The following is a 19,841-nucleotide window of genomic DNA, read 5'->3' on the forward strand; positions in this document are numbered from 1 at the left end:
CCTGACAGTTTGGGAAGGCAATACTTTCCCCTGCCTCTTATACCCGTTCCCTACACTCAACATCCCTTTTCCAGTGGAGAAATCATTTAAATTTTACATTTTTGTCCCTGTTTCTGGAAACACTGGGGGTGTATCTATACAGCACCCAGAACTTGAAATAAAGTACACAATTTGCGTTACACAAATTGCGTAGCTTACTTTGAGTCTTTTTTGAAATAGGGTATTTCAAAATTTGGCACTGTCTATACAATGCCAAATTTTGAATTAAAGCACTATTTCGAGCCATGCCTTACTCCTCGTAGAATGAGGTTTACAGGGATGGTGAAATAGCACATCTGCTATATTTTGAAATAGCGGACGAGTTCAAAAGACATCGGATAGCTATTTTGGGATAAGGGAGGTGTCCCAAAATAGCATTGCAGTGTAGACATACTCTTAGTGTAAAACATAAAGAAGCAAATGTATTTATATGGAGACTTTCAAATCAAAGGTACAAAAGGAAAACCTGCATATGCAACAAAGCTACTGGAATGCAATTGCAGGCACCTTACCAAAGAAGGAAAGAAAACACTGCTCAATGCTGTGGGGTGGGGCCTGGAGCCACTGTCATGCCACACATCACTGCCCCGCCCCCCTTCGCCTCCTGCAATGGCGCTCGGCTGACTTTTGCACCACTCAGCCAGGCTGCCACAGAGAAGCAAGCAGCCATTTGGGCCCTGCACTCCCCATGCAGCATCCCCATGCTGCATGGGGACCGCGGCACCCAAACGGCCGCTTGCACTGCTTGCTCCCCCACGGCGGCCCAGCTGAGTGGTGCAGAAATCAGCCGAGTGCCACGGTGGGAGGCAAAGGACGTGACTCAGGTAACAGCACCGCCCAGAGGGAACAGCTAGGGAGGCACAGACAGCATTTCAGTGTCACAGAGTCACAGACATTGGGCTCCAATATATATGATTAGAGTCACATCTGAAAAGGAAACAAAGAAAACTTTTTCTATTTTGTGTTTTCAGATGAAGCAGTCGAGGCTGGTTGCGAATTTTATTTATTTTAAGAGGGGTTTGATTACTTCATACCATTATTTTTAACAAATAGCCGTAAGTAATATACCAATAATCATCCATTTTAAGAGCTGAAATGGTACAAAAGGAACCTGTCAAGCAGTCTTTATATGACTTTTTCAACTACATGCACTGATGTTTTCATGGCCATTGTTTATACATATATTTATTGATGATTTAAGGGTGCTTCCTGTTTATGAGGCAACAACTATATACCAAGCCAAATAAACCCAGGCAATAAAAGTTGAGAGAGTACAGTTATCACCTCATGAACAGGAAACACCATGAAATTGTTGATACATTCAAATTTCTCACTTAGAAATTATTTTTTATCCTATTAACTGGGTAAAGAAGAAATGGTTTTTATTTATATTATTATTATTATTGTCAGTGATGAATTGGTACTTTACAGATAAGTCTGACAATAATGTCTCAGCACTCTGAAAAGTTTATAATAAAATATTTGATGAATTTGTGTTTGAGGTAAGCAAAATTATTTATTTCATTTATTTTTAATCATTAATTTTACCTACTATAAAATTATCTGGGTGTATGTTGATTCTCAAATGATCAGTAATTTTGGAGGGACAGCAGTCAGTCAGAATATAGAGGTTTGTACACTTTTTAAAATAGCTCTCAAGCTGTGAGTTAGTCATTTCCCATTATCTCTATGACTTTGGTTCAGTAAAGATTTGCGTTGGGAAGAAAACAATGATGGTGATATTCGGACTGCATGTAGAAACCTACTGTAGATAAATATACATGCAATAAATATTTAACAATGCTGACATTTAAAATTTGTTCTCTGTATGCTTCAGAACAAGTTATTTAAATGAATGGGACAGTCTCTACTTTTCAGAACTATTGTTTCGATTTGACTCTTTTATAAGTTCAAGAAAGGCAGCATTGGATCAGTTTATCTTTGGAAGACTATTTTTGCAATCAGAGTAAAATTTGCACTTTTTCCACGAGAACTAAAATTATAGAGAAACTAACAGTGAATCCCAAGAAGTGCCATTTTTGAATGCCACCAAATGCTGATTCAGGTCAACAACTAATTTTTGTGTAAAAATACTTCATTCTATTGCCCATATTAAAATAATGGTAAAAGTATTTAAGCCAAGAACATTTTTCATTCTTGCACTAGCATACAGAATAAATCTGAAAAGTGTTTTTAAAGATGTGGCATTTACCTACCCTCTCTTTGGATGCCAGTAAATGCAGAAGAGTAGCTATATGCAACTCAATACAATAGATACTTTCAATAAAAATGTGACTATTCTTAATGTTTCATATTTAACATGATACAAATACCATAGGTGACATTACATTGTATCAAGATGTGTTACAATGCAACATGAATTATTTTTCCTCTAACCAGCATTAATCTCCATATGTTATGAAAAATAACAATCTTGAAGACACAACTAACATCTTCTGTGTATTTTATCTGATTGATATACAATAAATTTACAGTATTATAGAAAATTTAGATAGTGATTTGTTTGTGCTGGAGAAAAATGTATTTGAAGACTTTAACAATAATTCATTATCTAGTTTTAATTTATATTAAATTGTTTTCCATACCCAGATTGAGGATCCAAAGACAAATCTCTAGGAAACTTCACTTTCTTTTTCACAAGAACAGTAGGGTATAAACCATTCAGTTTTGATACTTCAATAATCCTTTTTTCTGCATCAGACCAATAGAGATTCTTTCCAATCCAATCAACAGCTAGTGCATTGGGAACAGCTGTGTTATGTATTACCTAGATAAATTGAAATGAAAAAAGTTAACTACTTAAAAACAACTGAGTTTTGCATGTTTCAAAATGTTTAAGAGAAGAATGCAGGATGCACCATGAAGCACTGTGGAGTAAAATTATATGACATTAATAAAGTTTGACATTTCTTAAAAACTAGGGTTTTTTCACAAAATTGATAGAACGTAACTGCAATGAAAGAGGGAGAATGGGGCCCCCCAAATTGCTACTACCGACAGAAGAACTCTTGATTATATACCGGCATTTTTATTTTTTATTAAGTTTTGGGGGTATTTTTTGTTTTTGTTTTGTTTTCTTGTAGTCTTGTCACAAAATAGAGATCGAAAAAAAAGTTCCTTTTAGAACATTGACTTGTTTAAAAAAATTCCTCTCATTATGAAACACCAAAAAGGCAAGATTTTTCCACTCTAAGGATAGCTATTTCTTGGCAATGCCTCTTATTTTCTTCTCAGCAGTAAAATGGCACATGCCTGTCTTTATTGTGACAGTGATGTCAATGCTTCAAGACATGAATGAATAAAAATACACATTGTTGCAATGAAAATGCCCTAATGGTAAGCGAGGTGCCTTGCAATATCAGGAAGTTCCCAGATATTTAAATTGGCTGAAATTAGAAAGCAGAACTAGAACTATTTTAACAAGATTAAAAATCCTGGATTATATGTAAATTATAAGGAAATAATTTTGAGGACTGAAATTACTGAGTATCCCATTAAAATAGTTTATGGTCCATAGACCAGTGAGAAATTGATCTCAGAAGATGCAGTTCTATGGAGGCTTCTGTGGGATTTAAACAAATATATTTAAACCACATTGGATTACAAATCTCTCCATAAACATTTAAAAAAAAGTCTTCTTGCCCTCTTTGCTTTTGGTTGGCTGGATATATTTTGCACCAGATCCTCAAACCCACAGTTGTGATGCCAAAAGGATGATGAAACCAACAAATAGCCAAATCATGATTCTCCTGCAGCACAAAGCTCATGTTGCTGATTTTACACTACCTCGCCACAATTCCTGGAATTGGGAAGATTGGAACTGTGAAAGGGCATAAGGGCAAAGCTAGTGTGCTGCTGTGGTCTGATAATGCCTGTTTGGAGTAATGGTACTTTGGGGCCTTGCATCCAGGACAACACAGAGTAGCCATGTGTCCCCTTTAAATTGTGCCAGTGGCTAAAATGGCCCCAGTCAGTCCTAGGATTGTGGAGTTGAAAAACTGACTACCACCTCTGATCTTGCCTCCCTTACCTACGTTGGACACAGCCTTGCATCAGTGTAGCATTTAGTCTAGATGAAACAACTTCATTTAGGAGGGCCTGCACAACACATTAAGTACCACTGAATCTCTTCATGTAGGGCTTAAATTGTGCAGGGGACACACTGATATTCTTCTGTGCTCTGAACAGCCCCTCTCCTAATATTTCATATTTTCTCTAAGCTTCAAATTTCTACCCATTTAGCTCTATAAAATTAGAATGTAATCAGACAATATAACAGAGAATCACTCTCTTCTCCACCCTTGAAAACAGACAAGCCTTTATAAACACTGTGTAGTATGAAAATATTTTAGCTTATCTTCAAGCCTTTTGCTCTACTAACTGAAGTAGCACTTGTAAATGCTTTTACACCATACTCTAAAAGCACCATGCAAACCTGAAGCACATAGTTGACTGCTATTTTTCTAATTCTATATAACATTTGTGGCAATTGAAGACTCCTTCCACAATTCTAATTGTAGGTATATGCTGAAATCTACTTCAACAAATATTTATTCAGCAAATATTAGGAGACACAAGGTGGGTGAGATGTATCTTTTCTTAGACCAAGTGTTATTGACGAGACAAGTCTGAAGGCACCGTGGAGAGCTCATATCTTTCACCCATAGAAATTGGTCCAATAAAAGATATTACCTACATGGCGTGTGTATATATATATCATATACTTGTAACAATATGTCCACAAGACCACTGCAAATAAAAATATTAAGATATTTATTACTTGACAAAATCAACTCTAAATTTTCTTGTTTTGGACACTGAATTTTGTTCATATGAACCAAGGGACAGAATGTGCCACATCCTGCCTGATCTTTCTTAGCGCTCTGGAGACTAGAGGAATTAGAAGGTACATATGTACAGACCTATTGAGCAAATAGTAACAAATGTATCTGCAAGGGAACTTAAGTTCACAGGTGTGTAAACTAATGGGCTACGTCTACACTGGCCCCTTTTCTGAAAGGGGCATGTTAATTTCACAGGTCGTAATAGGGAAATCCGCGGGGGATTTAAATATCCCCCGTGGCATTTAAATAAAAATGTCCGCCGCTTTTTTCCAGCTTTTAGAAAAGCCGGAAAAGAGCGTCTACACTGGCCCCGATCCTCCGGAAAAAAGCCCTTTTCCGGAGGATCTCTTATTCCTACTTTGAAAGCTTTGAAGTAGGAATAAGAGATCCTCCGGAAAAGGGCTTTTTTCTGGAGGATCGGGGCCAGTGTAGATGCTCTTTTCCGGCTTTTCTAAAAGCCAGAAAAAAGTGGTGGACATTTTTATTTAAATGCTGCGGGGGATATTTAAATCCCCCGCGGATTTCCCTATTACGACCTGTGAAATTAACATGCCCCTTTCGGAAAAGGGGCCAGTGTAGACATAGCCCATGGTGTAGAGGGTGGGAGGGTGCTGCAACACCCTTAGGTTCCTGATGTAGAACCCAGGGGCTCTGATACCAGCACCACACTGAGGGTACGTCTAGACTACATGCCTCCGTCGACGGAGGCATGTAGATTAGCCAGATCGGCAGAGGGAAATGAAGCCGCGATTAAAATAATCGCGGCTTCATTTAAATTTAAATGGCTGCCCCGCTCTGCCGATCAGCTGTTTGTCGGCAGATCGGGGCAGTCTGGACGCGACGCGCCGATAAAGAAGCCTTTCTTGATCGGCACAGGTAAACCTGGTTTCACGAGGCATACCTGTGCCAATCAAGAAAGGCTTCTTTGTCGGCGCGTCGCGTCCAGACTGCCCCGATTTGCCGACAAACAGCTGATCGGCAGAGCGGGGCAGCCATTTAAATTTAAATGAAGCCGCGATTATTTTAATCACGGTTTCATTTCCCTCTGCCGATCTGGCTAATCTACATGCCTCCGTCGACGGAGGCATGTAGTCTAGACACACCCTGAGCGTCCTGGCTGCCACCCCTGTGCTCCAGGATTCTGCTCCTAGCCTCTGCTGGGGGAGGAGGGGTCAAGTGGACAGAGGTAGGAATCTGGATTTCAGCTTGCCCACTTAAAAAAATGTTCCTGTGCCACTGCCTAGGTTTCATCATCTCCCTCAGTAGAAGTTTCAACATGCTGATTTTATTTAGTCTCAAAGTGGTTTATTGATGGGTAATCCAATTCTTTAAAGCTATTCTCTATTACAATTCTTTACTTCCCATACACAGTAGACAAAAGCAGCTAGCTTATCTTTTCAGCTAACATGTTCTGTTAGTGAATCATAGTGAGGGATCACTGATGATGGATACACCAATTCCATAGTTGAATTGCCTCCTGCCACAACAGGAATGATCTTGTTCCTCACTGTGTATTTATATAGAATAAATGAATTGTGTTGCCTGTCTTGATTTGAATTGATTGACTCCACATACGGGGAAGGACTGTAACACATGATCTGTGAACATGACTGACTCTATGTCTAATAACTAGCAGTCTGATGTAATGGAAGCTCATACATTCTTGAAAGAAGTGTACTTAATTTTTGAAGGAATAGATGCCAGGGTCTAGATAAAAAAAAATATATTGATACTTTTGACCTATCTATCAAAATGGTTATTTCACAGACAAAGTAGTCTGATATGTAAAGGATGCTGAAGCAGAAGGTCTGTTCTTTTGAAAATGATGACTCTTTCTTGGAGTCTCTCTAACTCTTTGAACCCTGACCAGTTATCTGACTTGAATAAGTATGAAGCCTATTCTGCTTTCTTTTAGGGAAAGGTAGGAATATTCTAAAGATCAGCGTGGCCTGCAATTCCTTCCAGTGTGAAAGACATCATCGGTTTTCAAGCTGAAAAGGTCCAGGCTCTCAAAGGGTGGCCACTGACTGAAGTTTATGTGGTTTTCCAGAACTTTAAAGTCAAAATGCCCATCTCATAACTATCAATGTGACCAGAATCTAAAAGTGGAGTGAGACACTTCAAGAGATTCTTGGATAGATATTCTCATGATGAGTTCTCTCTCTGAAATTTAAATTGACAAATGCTCTCTATTCTTTGGAGATAATTTGTCAAAAAAGTGGATAGTGTGTCAGAGCTCATAAACTCATAACAGGCCAATAGAGTCCAACAGTTTGAAATCCTAAAATGGAGGCTCACTGTAGAATAAATTGTATAGTCAAATAATCCTAGATACATTGTTTTGTGTTCTTGTGAAGTCATCTTGTGTTGCTGTTTTAATTTCTCAATAGCTGCAACAGCTATTAATTAGCTCTATATCAAGTGTATATAAATACATTCTGCACAAGAGAGATGATATTTCTTGTTTGGTATCTTTGATGTGGAGACTGGGATAGTCTATATTTTTCAAAAATTCCTGGCAGGGTCTGTGAGAACCAGGAGAAAGGCTCCAATAGATGAGAGATGGCAAAGCATTCCTCTATAGGAATCTTTCCCTGTGACAGGGAAAGGCTCCAATGATGGGGAGATGTCAGAAGCCTCCCTGCTGTTGACATTTTTCCTTGTAGGAAGGGAAGGCTCCACCTGTGGAGAAGCAGCGGGACACTACACTGTTAAACACAGCAGTGTCAACAGACGGCAGGACCTGGGCAACTAGAGTATATGTGGACACATATTAACACCCTTCAATGTGTCTTTTCTCACCTACATCAGCTCTTACAGGCCACACTGGTATTCAGACTCATGGTAAAGAGACTATATGGGTATGTATTCTACATGCCACCAAAAGAAATGTGCAGAGTAGACACAACTTTTGCTGAAGACAAAAAAAAGTACTGATGCACTGACAAAATTGGAGTACCAGGCTGCACATAAAGTCTGTGGACAGTCAAACCTTTGAAAACCCAGCATCAAAAATATTTCAGCACCTGATACTCAAGATGTTACGTTAAGAGAACTTGACAACAGGGGTTTCAAGCTCCTCCAAAACAAATTTCCTGGCTCTACATATTTAACTAGTACCATACAGAGTGGCAATCACAGGTAGGGTGGAGCATAAAGATGAAGAGTGCCAATGTTGATGTCACTGATTTACGCGGTACTACAAGAATTGGTGAAAGTGCTGCTGGCATCATCACTATGGTAATCACTATTGCAAGCATTGAAACCATCTGTACTAATGTATTAGTCCATTTAGTGATGGGATGTGTTACCACAGCTAGTATAGAGATCCCTCAGACTTTCTACAGCAGTCTTACTTGACCATGGAATCTACTAAGCATGTAAGCACTATGAGGACTTAGTTGTTTTTGTAGTGGAGTGTAGAAAATCTACTACTCTTTCTCCAAGAAGAAGTGGCCTTTTTCATCCTACCAGAGACAGAGGCTTCAGTTTTGGGTAATGGAATCCTGGAGCTGAAAAAGACCCAGTTTATTAGAGAACTCCTGAAAAGAGGAGAAAGATTTCCAGGTGTGGGGGGAGGGTAAAGAAATACTAGGTCCAACTACCATGTCTTGGCACAGTAAAGAAGAAACATCTGAAAGTGTGCTACTCTGGCTTCTAAAATCTTTTGAGAAGGAACTGCAGATAGATGGTACTTCTGGTATTCTATTTTATTCTGTATGATTTCTTACACTGTGCTTGCCACTGTCTTATCTAAACACCTTCCAGAAGAATTTTTTAAAAACATTATTACACATCTGTCACATGCTGTGTGTTCTGAAATCCTCACCTAAGGAGGGGGAAGCACATGCAGAGGAGTGTCTTGTTCTGGTAGATTTGTTTGTTTCTTTTTTTGCTCGTAACATTAGGCTGCCCCATAGAAAAAATAGGGAGAATGGGCAAGACTTAAATCCAAGATAATTGGGGTTACAAATTTTAAAGTCCTGGTACCTGGACAAAATAACTGTTAAAAAGAAAAAAAACCTACTATTTACCAAAGATATACCAACAGGCAACCAGTCATACAGATAACTAATTAACTTTAGATTTTAAAACATGTAATATATATATAAGCATCAAAGAAAGCAAGTTATATTTAAGTAGGTAGCTCCATTCTACAGCCAAAGGTAATGAGACTGGCAGGAGGGAACACTGCAGCAGAGGAACCTGAGAATCCAAATGCCCAAACCCAGAAAGACTGGGAGTATAAAAACTATTCGCTACTGCCTCCAAATTAAGAAAACTAAATGGTTCAAATGAACAAAGGTGAGTTGTAGCTGAATCACTGAACTTGCTCCACTGCCAGAGGCAAAACTGCAGAAGCAGGGACATGGTCTAGCTCTGGATTTTCCATAGTAATTATTTTCAAGTAACAGCAGCATTTATGCAGAGTAGGTACAACCACATAAATCACAATTTATGGAAAAAATTTTACTCCAGAATGCTAGGTCACTGTTTCTTCACTAATATCCATTTATCAATCAAATTATATCCACTTTGAATCTTATACTGAACCTCATTTTAAGTCTTGTAGAATTTTAATTAGTTCTGGATGAATTATTGCATTTCCAGTCTTGAAATTTTTATTAAATGCAGAAGTTTCAGTTCTCAGACTCAATGAGGTCCATATTAGCTGATAGCACAAATGGATCTTGCAGTATTATGAAAAATAAACTTTAATTAAATTGTAAGTGTTTAATAAAGACCATTTGTAGTATTTTTCTATCTGATCTTACTTTATTTAAAATAATACTTCCCTAATGCTAATAATTACATTATTATAACTAGTTCATAATTACCTTTATGTCACTCCCATTCAAAGACATCCTGTTTATTCTGCTGCCATTTGGTCTGCTGGAATCAATCCAATAGATGAACTCCTCTCTATAATCAAAGTCTATTGCAATCACATTGTTTAGCCCCTAAAAAGGAAAAGAATCAGGTCAATTTTTTCACATGTATTTGAATTAAAAATATTTGATAGTATTCAGAATACAAATTAATCATTGTATTTATTATTCAAATCAAAATACATAGTTTACGTATTGCATATTTATGTATTACTTGTGTATTTTATGTTTTCCATATTTTGTTTATAAACAATCAGAATAGTAAACAACACTAGGAACAATACCAAACTATGGTAGAAAGAGTGAGAATCTCTGCAGCTGACACAGGCTTTACTGCTTGAATGTCTGCCAGGTATTGTACAGCTGCCAATAACTTTGTTAACTTGAATTTGATGAGATGGGAAAGAAATGGTATGCCAGCAGAAGTTGATTGAGTTCTCTGTGATACATGCACAAGACCATAAGTAGCACTCACTGGTCATTTGGGATGCATCTATACTGTACTTCTAGGTCAAAATAAGATACACAATTTGAGCTATGCAAATTGTGTATCTTTTTTTCTATTTAATTTTGAAATAGCTTATTTCAACATCTGGTGCTGTCCACACTGTCAAATTTTGAAATAAAGTGCTATTATGAACATTCCTTAATCCTTCTGGAATGAGGATTACAGGGTCACCAGAATAGTGCGTCCATTTTAAATATTTTAAAATCTATTTCAAAGTAATGGACGCATTTAAAGACACGGAACAGCTATTTCGGGATATTTCCGGTATCTCAAAATAGCACCACTATCTAGATGTAGTCTTGGAGTTTTATTGCACAATGGTGAATTTTGCCATGTTGGAGAATGGAAACGTGTATGATATTTCTTTTGCCATTTTTACAACTTTCATTGCCCAGTTTGAATCTAAATTGTGTGGTTTTGGACTTTGTTCTGAACAGCCTAGAGAAGTGGTAGCTAAAATCTGATCCCGATTAGCATCAAATTCTGGAGTGATGTCGATAGCATGAAAAGTGAAGGGGTTTGGTTTCTTGCAGTTGTGGCTACTTTTAACTTGTGCTTAGTCTTCCTGAGTTTTATTGAAGACCCACTATCAGACTTTGAAAGATAACAATCATAGTTTGTTTGATTTGAGTGTTCTATTTCCAGGAATTGAAACATAATCTTCATACCAAATGGTGAGGAAGGCTGATGAAACAAAAATGAAGTTAAAGACTATGTCAAAGATGAAAAATATTGTGAGATCCTTTTGCCTGAGTGCAAAGCATAGAACTCAATAACAGCCAGATGCAAAAATTATAGCTATATATATGGATTAGGGATGTAAACATAAACAAATATTATTGAGACTCTTCTCCTAAAAGTTCCATTGGCTGGTGGGTGAGATTGCAGGGCCATGGCATAGCTATGCCAGAAGTTTTGGAAGCTACATATAGCAAACCCATTGGACAGCATCACTGAACCAATCAAATTTTGGTTCTCAGTGACAGATGAGGGGCAGAGGAATTTTTCATGCCCATATTCTCTAAGGGTATGTCTATACTACCCCGCTAGTTCGAACTAGCGGGGTAATGTATGCATACCGCACTTGCTAATGAAGCCCGGGATTTGAATTTCCCGGGCTTCATTAGCATAAGCGGGGAGCCGCCATTTTTAAATCCCCGCTGCTTCGAACCCTGTGCAGCGCGGCTACACGGGGCTCGAACGAGGTAGTTCGGACTAGGGTGCCTATTCCGAACTACCGGTACACCTCGTTTCACGAGGAGTAACGGTAGTTCAGAATAGGAACCTAGTCCGAACTACCTAGTTCGAGCCCCGTGTAGCCGCGCTGCACGGGGTTCGAAGCAGCGGGGATTTAAAAATGGCGGCTCCCCGCTTATGCTAATGAAGCCCGGGAAATTCAAATCCCGGGCTTCATTAGCAAGTGCGGTATGCATACATTACCCCGCTAGTTCGAACTAGCGGGGTAGTTTAGACATACCCTAATAAACTAAAGTTCCTGCCTTTCTAGGTGAGAGGTGTTTTAACTGAGCTCTAGAAACAAAGTATAAGGAAAGAATCAAGAAGTCATCCCTTTTCAAGTATGTTTGTTTGGTGAGTGCTTCCAGTATCTGGCAAGGAAAATGATGTTCCAAGGTACACCCTCCACCTGGGAATTCCACTAATGATAAAGGGACTGGAGAGGTGGATTGGAACTCTGAATCATAGTCCATGGTGCCTGTATAATTATCTTGGTTGTGAAAATGAGGAAATACCTCTACAATTATTACAAGTTTTGTATTGCTTTGTGACATTATCATGCCTGAACATACAGTTCAAGCAAAAGTGTTTGTCATTAAAGAAATCAAACAAGACAGCTGAAATAACGACAAGAAACATAAATAATGGATAAGAAACATTCATAGCTGAGAAGAGGGACTCCTCCATCACAACTATGAGGAAGGGCTGTTGTGCTAAGAGAGAGATAAAAAAAACACTGATCTGTTGTAAGGTCTCCTGGAAGAAAGGGATTGGAGAAGTGGACAGCTCAACTAGCAGATGTCACAGGGAGAAACAGAAAAAATATGCTTCAGGCTGACTCAGAGGCTGTGTCCAGACTCAGGGTTTTTTTAGAAAAAAAGGAGCCTTTTTTCGAAAAAACTCCACCTGCGTCTAGACTGCAGCCGTGTTCTTTCGAAATTAAATCGAAAGAATGCAGCTTTTCTTTCGACGGCGGTAAACCTCATTTCACGAGGAAGAACGTCTTTTTTTGAAAGTGCTCTTTCGAAAAAAGGCGTTCTTGAATGCCAACAGGGCTTTTTAGAAAGAGAGCATCCAGACTCACTCTCTGCTTTCTTTCGAAAAAGCGGCTTGCTTTTTCAAAAGTTCCGCTTGCAGTCTAGACGCTCTTTTTCGAAAGAGGCTTGCAGTCTAGACATAGCCAGAGAGAAAGACCGATGAGGAGCCAGGTTCTGCATCAAGCTAATTACTCCTATTTTTTTCCCTAGTCATTTTATAGTTGCGTATCTACTCTAATCATGGGTAAAAGTTGTCTTAATGGTTGACTACTCAATGACTGAGTGAGACAGCAGCAGTCTTAAACTAAACATCCAAATCCCTAATGGGTTGAAGAATTTGCAAGAAGATCTTAAATTTTCTTTGAAATAATGAATAGTGAGTCTCAAGATCTGTTCTACTTGCCAAGGGAAGGAATGGAAAAGTGAATGGACCAAGCTATTTGTGGGAAAGAGCTGAACACATCCTGAAAAAATGAGATCAATTGCTATTTTATTGGTAACATTGCTCCACTAATAATGGATGTTGAATAGGGCAGATAATACATCTTTGGGATCACAAACTTTCCATTGCTATCGTGGTGTCATCAGACAACTTCAATTTGGATTATTTGGATCTGCATTTCATTTGGATCTTCAGTCAGAAGAAGGGTCTGTCTGGAGCATTCTCAACCTTTAAGATCTTTGTAGTTAGAGAATTATATATAAAAAATCCTCTAACTACAAAGATCTTAAAGGTTGGGAATGCTCCAGACAGAACTTTCTTCTGACTAAAGATCCACTATGTATTAAGCTTCCTATAAAATTCAAAATAATTTTTTTGATTCTTTGGGTATTGAGATGGACCCAAAGAATCAGAACAAAAATCTAGTCACTATATTGTGTATATAGTGCATACCAGGAACATTGTTTGTATTTGCACGTAAGTGGTAAGCTGTTCACTCTTTTGGATGAATTAATGAAATTGGTTTGTTGGTTAAGAATAAGCAAGTGAGCTCAAAAAAACTGTTCAAGTTAAAAGCTGATTTGAAAAGAAGCCCACATTAAAAACCAAGAAACTAACATTCCCAGACTCAAGAAAAATGGATTATTCTATTAACACTTTTCCTATAAACAAATCTAAATCATTAGTGTCAGCTTTAAAATCTACCTGGGACTCTGGCAAATACATAAAAACTGACCCATTTTCATACTTCCATGTTGTCTTGGAACTTCCACGTTGTCTTGGAACTTTCATACTTCCATGTTGTCTTCCATAAAGTCAATTATATATATGACTATAGTTTGACTGGGATACATACCATTTTTTCTAAGTGATGCAGATTAAAATGGTAGAGTGACCCTGGGCCATTCCAGCATACCGCTGAGATGCATTCTGGCAAGAGGGATCACATATGTACAAGAAGCCATCTCTCTCAGAAGCCTTATACATTTCTGTGTTGTGGTTCATGGCTTTGAACAACAAAAAAGGGTCCTATTATCGCTGGAAATCTGTGCTGTGTCAGAAAAGCCCTGGCTGACATCAAGTCCAAGACCACCCCCAATGAACTCCATTCTTTGTATTGATGGCAGGACTGATTTTTCTCTCTGTATATATTTTCAGGCCTAAGTGGATGAACAGAAGGCAAATCCAATGGAAACTGCTTTCTACCTGCTGATTGGAGTAATTTATTTCCAAATAATCATTCAGATATGGAGATAGGCTAAGATAGATTGCTATCACCACAGTGCACTTAATGAATAATCTTGGTATGGTTGAAATATTAGAAGAGTATGGTGAACTGGAGGTGATATTTTCCTACCATGAGCCTTAGAAACCTCCTGTGGCCACGAAAATAGACATCTGAAGGTCAAGGCACACCAAGTGCCCAAAGACGGATAATGTATATTTACAGCAAGGGAAACCATATGGAACTATAACCTTTGATGTATTTGTTAAAGTTCCAAAGTTCTAGAATGAGCTTGAGCTCTCCTCTGCCCCCTTTGACTTTTGGTATCTGGAAATACCAAGAGTGATATTTTGCCTTCCTATGATATTTTGCCTTCCTATGTAAACTGGTGCATTTCAGAGTACTGTCCCATTGTTGAGGGGACAACTTTTGTATGATTCCCAAACATCATAGAGTCTGTTCTTCTTGCTTAAGTACAGACTTGTGAGATGGGTCCCTGAAAAGGGAAAGGTGGTTGTAGCAGAAGGGTATAGAAAGACCTTTCAGAATATATCCCAATTCCACTGTGCTTATCACCCTTTTGAAGTGACAGTCTGACGTGCACCTAGGAATTAAGATTCCTGCTCCCAGGGAAGGAATGGACCTGTGTGAGCCACAACCTGGTGTGTATGCTGTGCTTTTCATTCGCCATGGTCAATACCAAAGAGCCTAATGTGGGGTACTGATAGAACAGTTTTAATCTCTGGATAGTTACAACCTGTGGGATTTGACACAGGTGTAATTAATGGGTTTGACAAGGTGAATTGGTGGGCTGTACTATCACTGCATTAACTGAAAGAGTTACCTTTCCAGCCATAGTCAGGCATAAAATGTCTAACCATAAAATTGTCTGGTACTGGTGAAGGAGCTTTTGGGACCAAAGGCTAATCTGATTATAAGGATGAAGTCTTTAAGGGAGAAAGAACAAGACTTTCTTAAGGCTGATCTTGCACGACTGAGTAGATGGTTGGTCTAAGGCTGGTTGAAAAAGGATTCTTAATTCAGCGTCTGGCCACTATTTGGTACAGACACAAATGATCTCTCTCTACTGGATGGAAAACCTCCCTTCTTGATGATCTGCTACTATATATGTTGATCTTGATGGTGGATATACCCCAAAGACCAACACTGAGCATGTGGATGCTAATACAATACTGGAGATCAGCTTAGTCTGGGCCATGTGACTCCAATGTCTCAATTTTCTTCTCTTATCAGAACACCTTCACTAAGAGTGAAAAAGAGATCTAGAGGCCTCTTCAAACCCATTGAAATGGGAAACATATGAACCCACTGAGTTGACAAAAAATAAGAGTACTCTCAAGGTAAGAAAGATATTGTATTGGGAGAAGGCATTGTAGATCGGGACTGGTGTTTGTATAAAGATTTCAGCACCAGAGCAACATTAAAGGCTGAGGTGGAGTGAGTGTTAGTGGTGCTGGTGCTGTCATAGAAGCAGCTGAGGAAAATTATACTGGACCTGAGCTCACGGGCACTACAACAGACATCAGTGTTGATGCTGAAGCCTTTACCATGTGTGATATCACCAATAGGTAGCCCTCACTGTGAATGAATGGGATAGATACTAACAGGCCCTTCATGGCTGTGTAGGTCTCTCCTGTTGTCCATACCAGTGGAGTCCAATGCCCTGCAGTAAGCAGGAGTACTGGATCCACTGTTCCCACTAATGAAGCAGATGGGCTTGATGGTCCTGAAATGGCTACTAGAGTCAATGGTTCACTCTTATAAGACTCACTCTGAGGCAATATAAAGGAGTGGTGAGCCATTGTGCAGAGTCTTTCTTGGCACTGGGGTGGGGTGTCTCTGTGGCAAAGGACTGATACACTGAGGATATGAAAAATAAATCAAAGCCATCCTCTTTGTAGACTCTGGAGATGGAGGGCGCTCAGAGAGCTTGTGCTTTTTTTGAGGGCCACTTCAGCTAAGGATATGTCCATTGGTTTCTGTTGGTAAGTGGCCTGAGGAAAGGGGTGATTGAGATGCTTGTCTCTGATTTGGTGCTGTAGTTTTCGAGCCATGTCAACTCAGATACCACCCAAGAACTTCAATCAGAGAGAGTGAGGGCCAATAACAGGCAAATTTTATGACACCCATAAATCCAGAGGACCTTGGCAAACACTTTCCATAGTAGTTAAAGCTCAAAGACAGATCTGCTTATTCAACAATAATAAAATACATTTAAAAAAATAAATAACAATACAAAGTACCCAAACAAGTACCACTAATTAAAACCTAGCTAACCACATACAAATGTAGCTCACAGAGGAACAACTGATTAAAGGCACACTCCAGTCACCAACAGCAAGAAGGAAATAAAATATGGGAAGTGGCTCCACCTTGTATAGCCTTTGTTTGATGCTAGCAGGGCTACCCCTCTGGTCATTAATATGGAAAACTCTCCAGCATCAGTGCATCTGCAGTGTAATGAATACTCAAAGAAATAGCTATCTCTTTGGAAAAGTTGAAAGAATACATATTGTGCAATTTTTTTTTTTTGCAAAAGCACAGGACCATATGATATGTAATATGCTGTGCCTAATAATTTTGGATTTCAGAGTGACTCAAAACCAACTGCCTAGACATTAATGCAAATCAAAAACTCAATTAAAACAGTCATTTTAAAAAACTGTAAAAATCACTCTATAAATGATGTTTTTGTACTGTTCTGTAACATACTTATAAAATAGTTCTAGGATTACTTTTCTCTCAGTTGAATATTTTAAATACTATTAAGTGTGTTAAAGTGAAACTTAGACAATGTTACTGTGATTATACCTGTTTCAATGAAGTGTAGTTGGATCCATCAGTGCTAATTTTTCTTATTTCATGATGATCAGCCAGAATTAAGAAAGGCTCCTCATCTAAACCCCAAAAGAAATAAATATATATTTTAATTACTGTTTTTAATCAATGTTATGGATATTCTGGAATAAAATCCTGAAATATAAGTGGTTTGAAAAATAAAATGTTACAATGCTATACTATTAATATTAATGAAAGAAATAGTTAAAAACTTTAATTGTTTCAAGTAAGATCAGTGATGCAACATGAAAATGAACAAATTATTCAATTAATATCTTTAATTGTAATTAAAATTTTGATTTGTAAGACAGAAGCCATATTAAAACTCATGATAATTTGAAGTCCAAACTGAATGTAAAGGATATTTTATATTACTTAACTCAAGTTAAAAAAAAACCTGCATAGAGGAGAGGAAGCACGATATTTGCTTATGTTTGGCATTACAAAGGCACACCCCAAATTGATCCAGAGTGCCTGGGGTCATGATCAGGACTTAGCTCAGATGTGGATTGTATCACCTCTTTCACAAGGTGATCCTTAGAGCAACTCCCTTTTTAATTATTAGTGTGGGTGGGAAAGGAGGTACAGATAAGGCATTGGTTCCGCACCTTTCTCTCATCCAAACAAATCAAATAACTCTTGTACTTCCCTATGACAAGGATAATATCCCTGCTCATTGCACATTGTTTAAAACCTGGGGATTTTTTTATGATAGATCCTCTGGGTACTAATAAAATATAGCTAAAATAACTATAGAATCATAGAATTCTAGAATACTAGAACCGGAAGGGACCCCAAAAGGTTATCAAATCCAGTCCCCTGCCCTCATGGCAGGACCAAGCACTGTCTAGGTTATCCCTGATAGGTCTCTATCAAACCTGCTCTAAAATATTTCCAGTGATGGAGAGTCCACAATCTCCCTCAGCAATTTATTTCAGTATTTAACCACCCTGAAAGGAAGTTTTTCCTAATGTCCAACATAAACCTCCCTTGCTGCAATTTAAGCCCATTGCTTCTTGTCCTATCATTAGAGGACAAGGAGAACAATTATTCTCTCTCCTCTTTGTAACACCCATATAGATACTTGAAACCCGCTATCATGTGCCCTCTCAGTGTTCTCTTCTAGGAACTGAAGAATCCCTATTCTTTTAGTCTTCCTTTATAGCTCATGTTTTCTAGACTTTTAATCATTTTTGTTGCTCTTCTCTGGACCTTCTCCAGTTTCTCCACATTTTTCTTGAAATGTGGCACCCAGAACTGGACACAATACTCAAACTGAGGCCTGATAGGCACAGAGTAGAGTGGAAGAATGACTTCTTGTTTCTTTCTAACAGCACTCCTGTTAATGCATCCCAGAATCATGTTGACTCATATTTAGCTTTTGGTTCACTAATACCCATGGATACCTTTCTGCAGTACTCCTTCCTAGACAGCTGTTTCCCAATCTGTAGTTATTAAACTGATCGTTCCTTTCTACGTGGGGTACTTTGCATTTGTACTTATTAAACAGTACCATCTGCAAACTTAATGAACATACTGTCCATGCTAATATCTAAATTGCTGATGAAGACATTGAACAGAATGGGTCCCAAAACAGACTCCTGTGGAACCCTGCTTATCATGCCCTTCCAGCATGACTTCAAACCATTAATAACTACTCTCTGAGAATGGCTATCCAGCCAGTTATGAACCTTCCTTACAGTAGCCCCATCTATGTTGTATTTCCCTAGTTTATTGCTAGGAAGGTCATGCAAGACAGAATCAAATGCTTTACTATACTGTACCATACTAATTATACAAACAGTTAAGTTTTCAAAAGTTGTCTGAACAAAGCTAGTCACGAGGGCCTGGTGTACACTAGACCAGGCAGGTTGGCTTAAGGTACACCATCCAGCACAAGCTCCCATCAGCTTCCCTTACTCCTCACAGAATGAGGAGTACAGGATGCTGGAGGGGGCTGCCCTCAACATTAGATTTGGGGGTCTATACTAGACTCATTACATTGAATTCTAGAAGATCAACCTCCAGAGGGTCAATCTTCTGCATAGTGTGGACAAGCCCAGGGAGCTCAAACTCTTGCTATGAGTAGTTAAAAGGAATGGACAGGGAGACAAGAGACACACTCTTTTTATACCTACCCTTGACAGCATAAAGAAAGTAAGGGCTCATGTCCCTTCCAGTGATACTGTTGGCAAAAGTCTGATTTGAGCACATTAAATATGGAATGTATATATGCACAATTATTTAAAAGTGCACAAGCAATTTTCAAATTCTGTGAATTAATGTTAATATATATATATTTTTAGTACAGATAAGGCTGAAATCATTGACTGTGTTATATAAAGTTTCAGTAAATACTCGTAGCTCTGTTTTATCACTGTGGTGTATATCTTATGCTGATCTTGCAAACAAAGTGCCTTTTGCTTGCAGTATATCATTTGAAGTTTACAGAGATTTTCATGGTGTCAGTAAATCGAAAAAAATCCCCATATCTCTGACAAAACTAAGTTTATTACTACCAGACTTCAATCAGTTTTGTTTTTCTCATATAGTTTCCCCAGATTTCTACAACTGTTTTCTCCTGAGTAGGCAATATTTTATCAAATAATTTCAAACACCCTTGACATGCATGACAGTCAAATTTCACTGTGTCTTTGTTACTACTATATTTTCAATTAAAGTGTCTGAAGATAAACTGGAGGATAAATACAGAATAATTGTAAGAATGATAAATACAATTT

General features: G+C 38.3%; 1 protein-coding gene across 1 annotated transcript in view; it reads right to left on the reverse strand.

The window, feature by feature from the left end:
* LRP1B (LDL receptor related protein 1B) overlaps positions 1-19,841 on the reverse strand; it is a 1,362,068-nt gene that overhangs the window by 220,120 nt on the left and 1,122,107 nt on the right. The window contains exons 57-59 of the mRNA XM_089779714.1: positions 17,074-17,159; positions 9,743-9,865; positions 2,646-2,827 (exon numbers count right to left, since the gene is read on the reverse strand). Of these exons, the coding sequence (XP_089635840.1) occupies positions 2,646-2,827; positions 9,743-9,865; positions 17,074-17,159 (391 nt within the window). The remainder of the gene's footprint in view (positions 1-2,645; positions 2,828-9,742; positions 9,866-17,073; positions 17,160-19,841) is intronic.

This window comes from Pelodiscus sinensis, chromosome 7 (genome assembly GCF_052426305.1).
Source record: "Pelodiscus sinensis isolate ZL-2025 chromosome 7, ASM5242630v1, whole genome shotgun sequence".
NCBI classification, from domain to species: Eukaryota; Metazoa; Chordata; order Testudines; family Trionychidae; genus Pelodiscus; species Pelodiscus sinensis.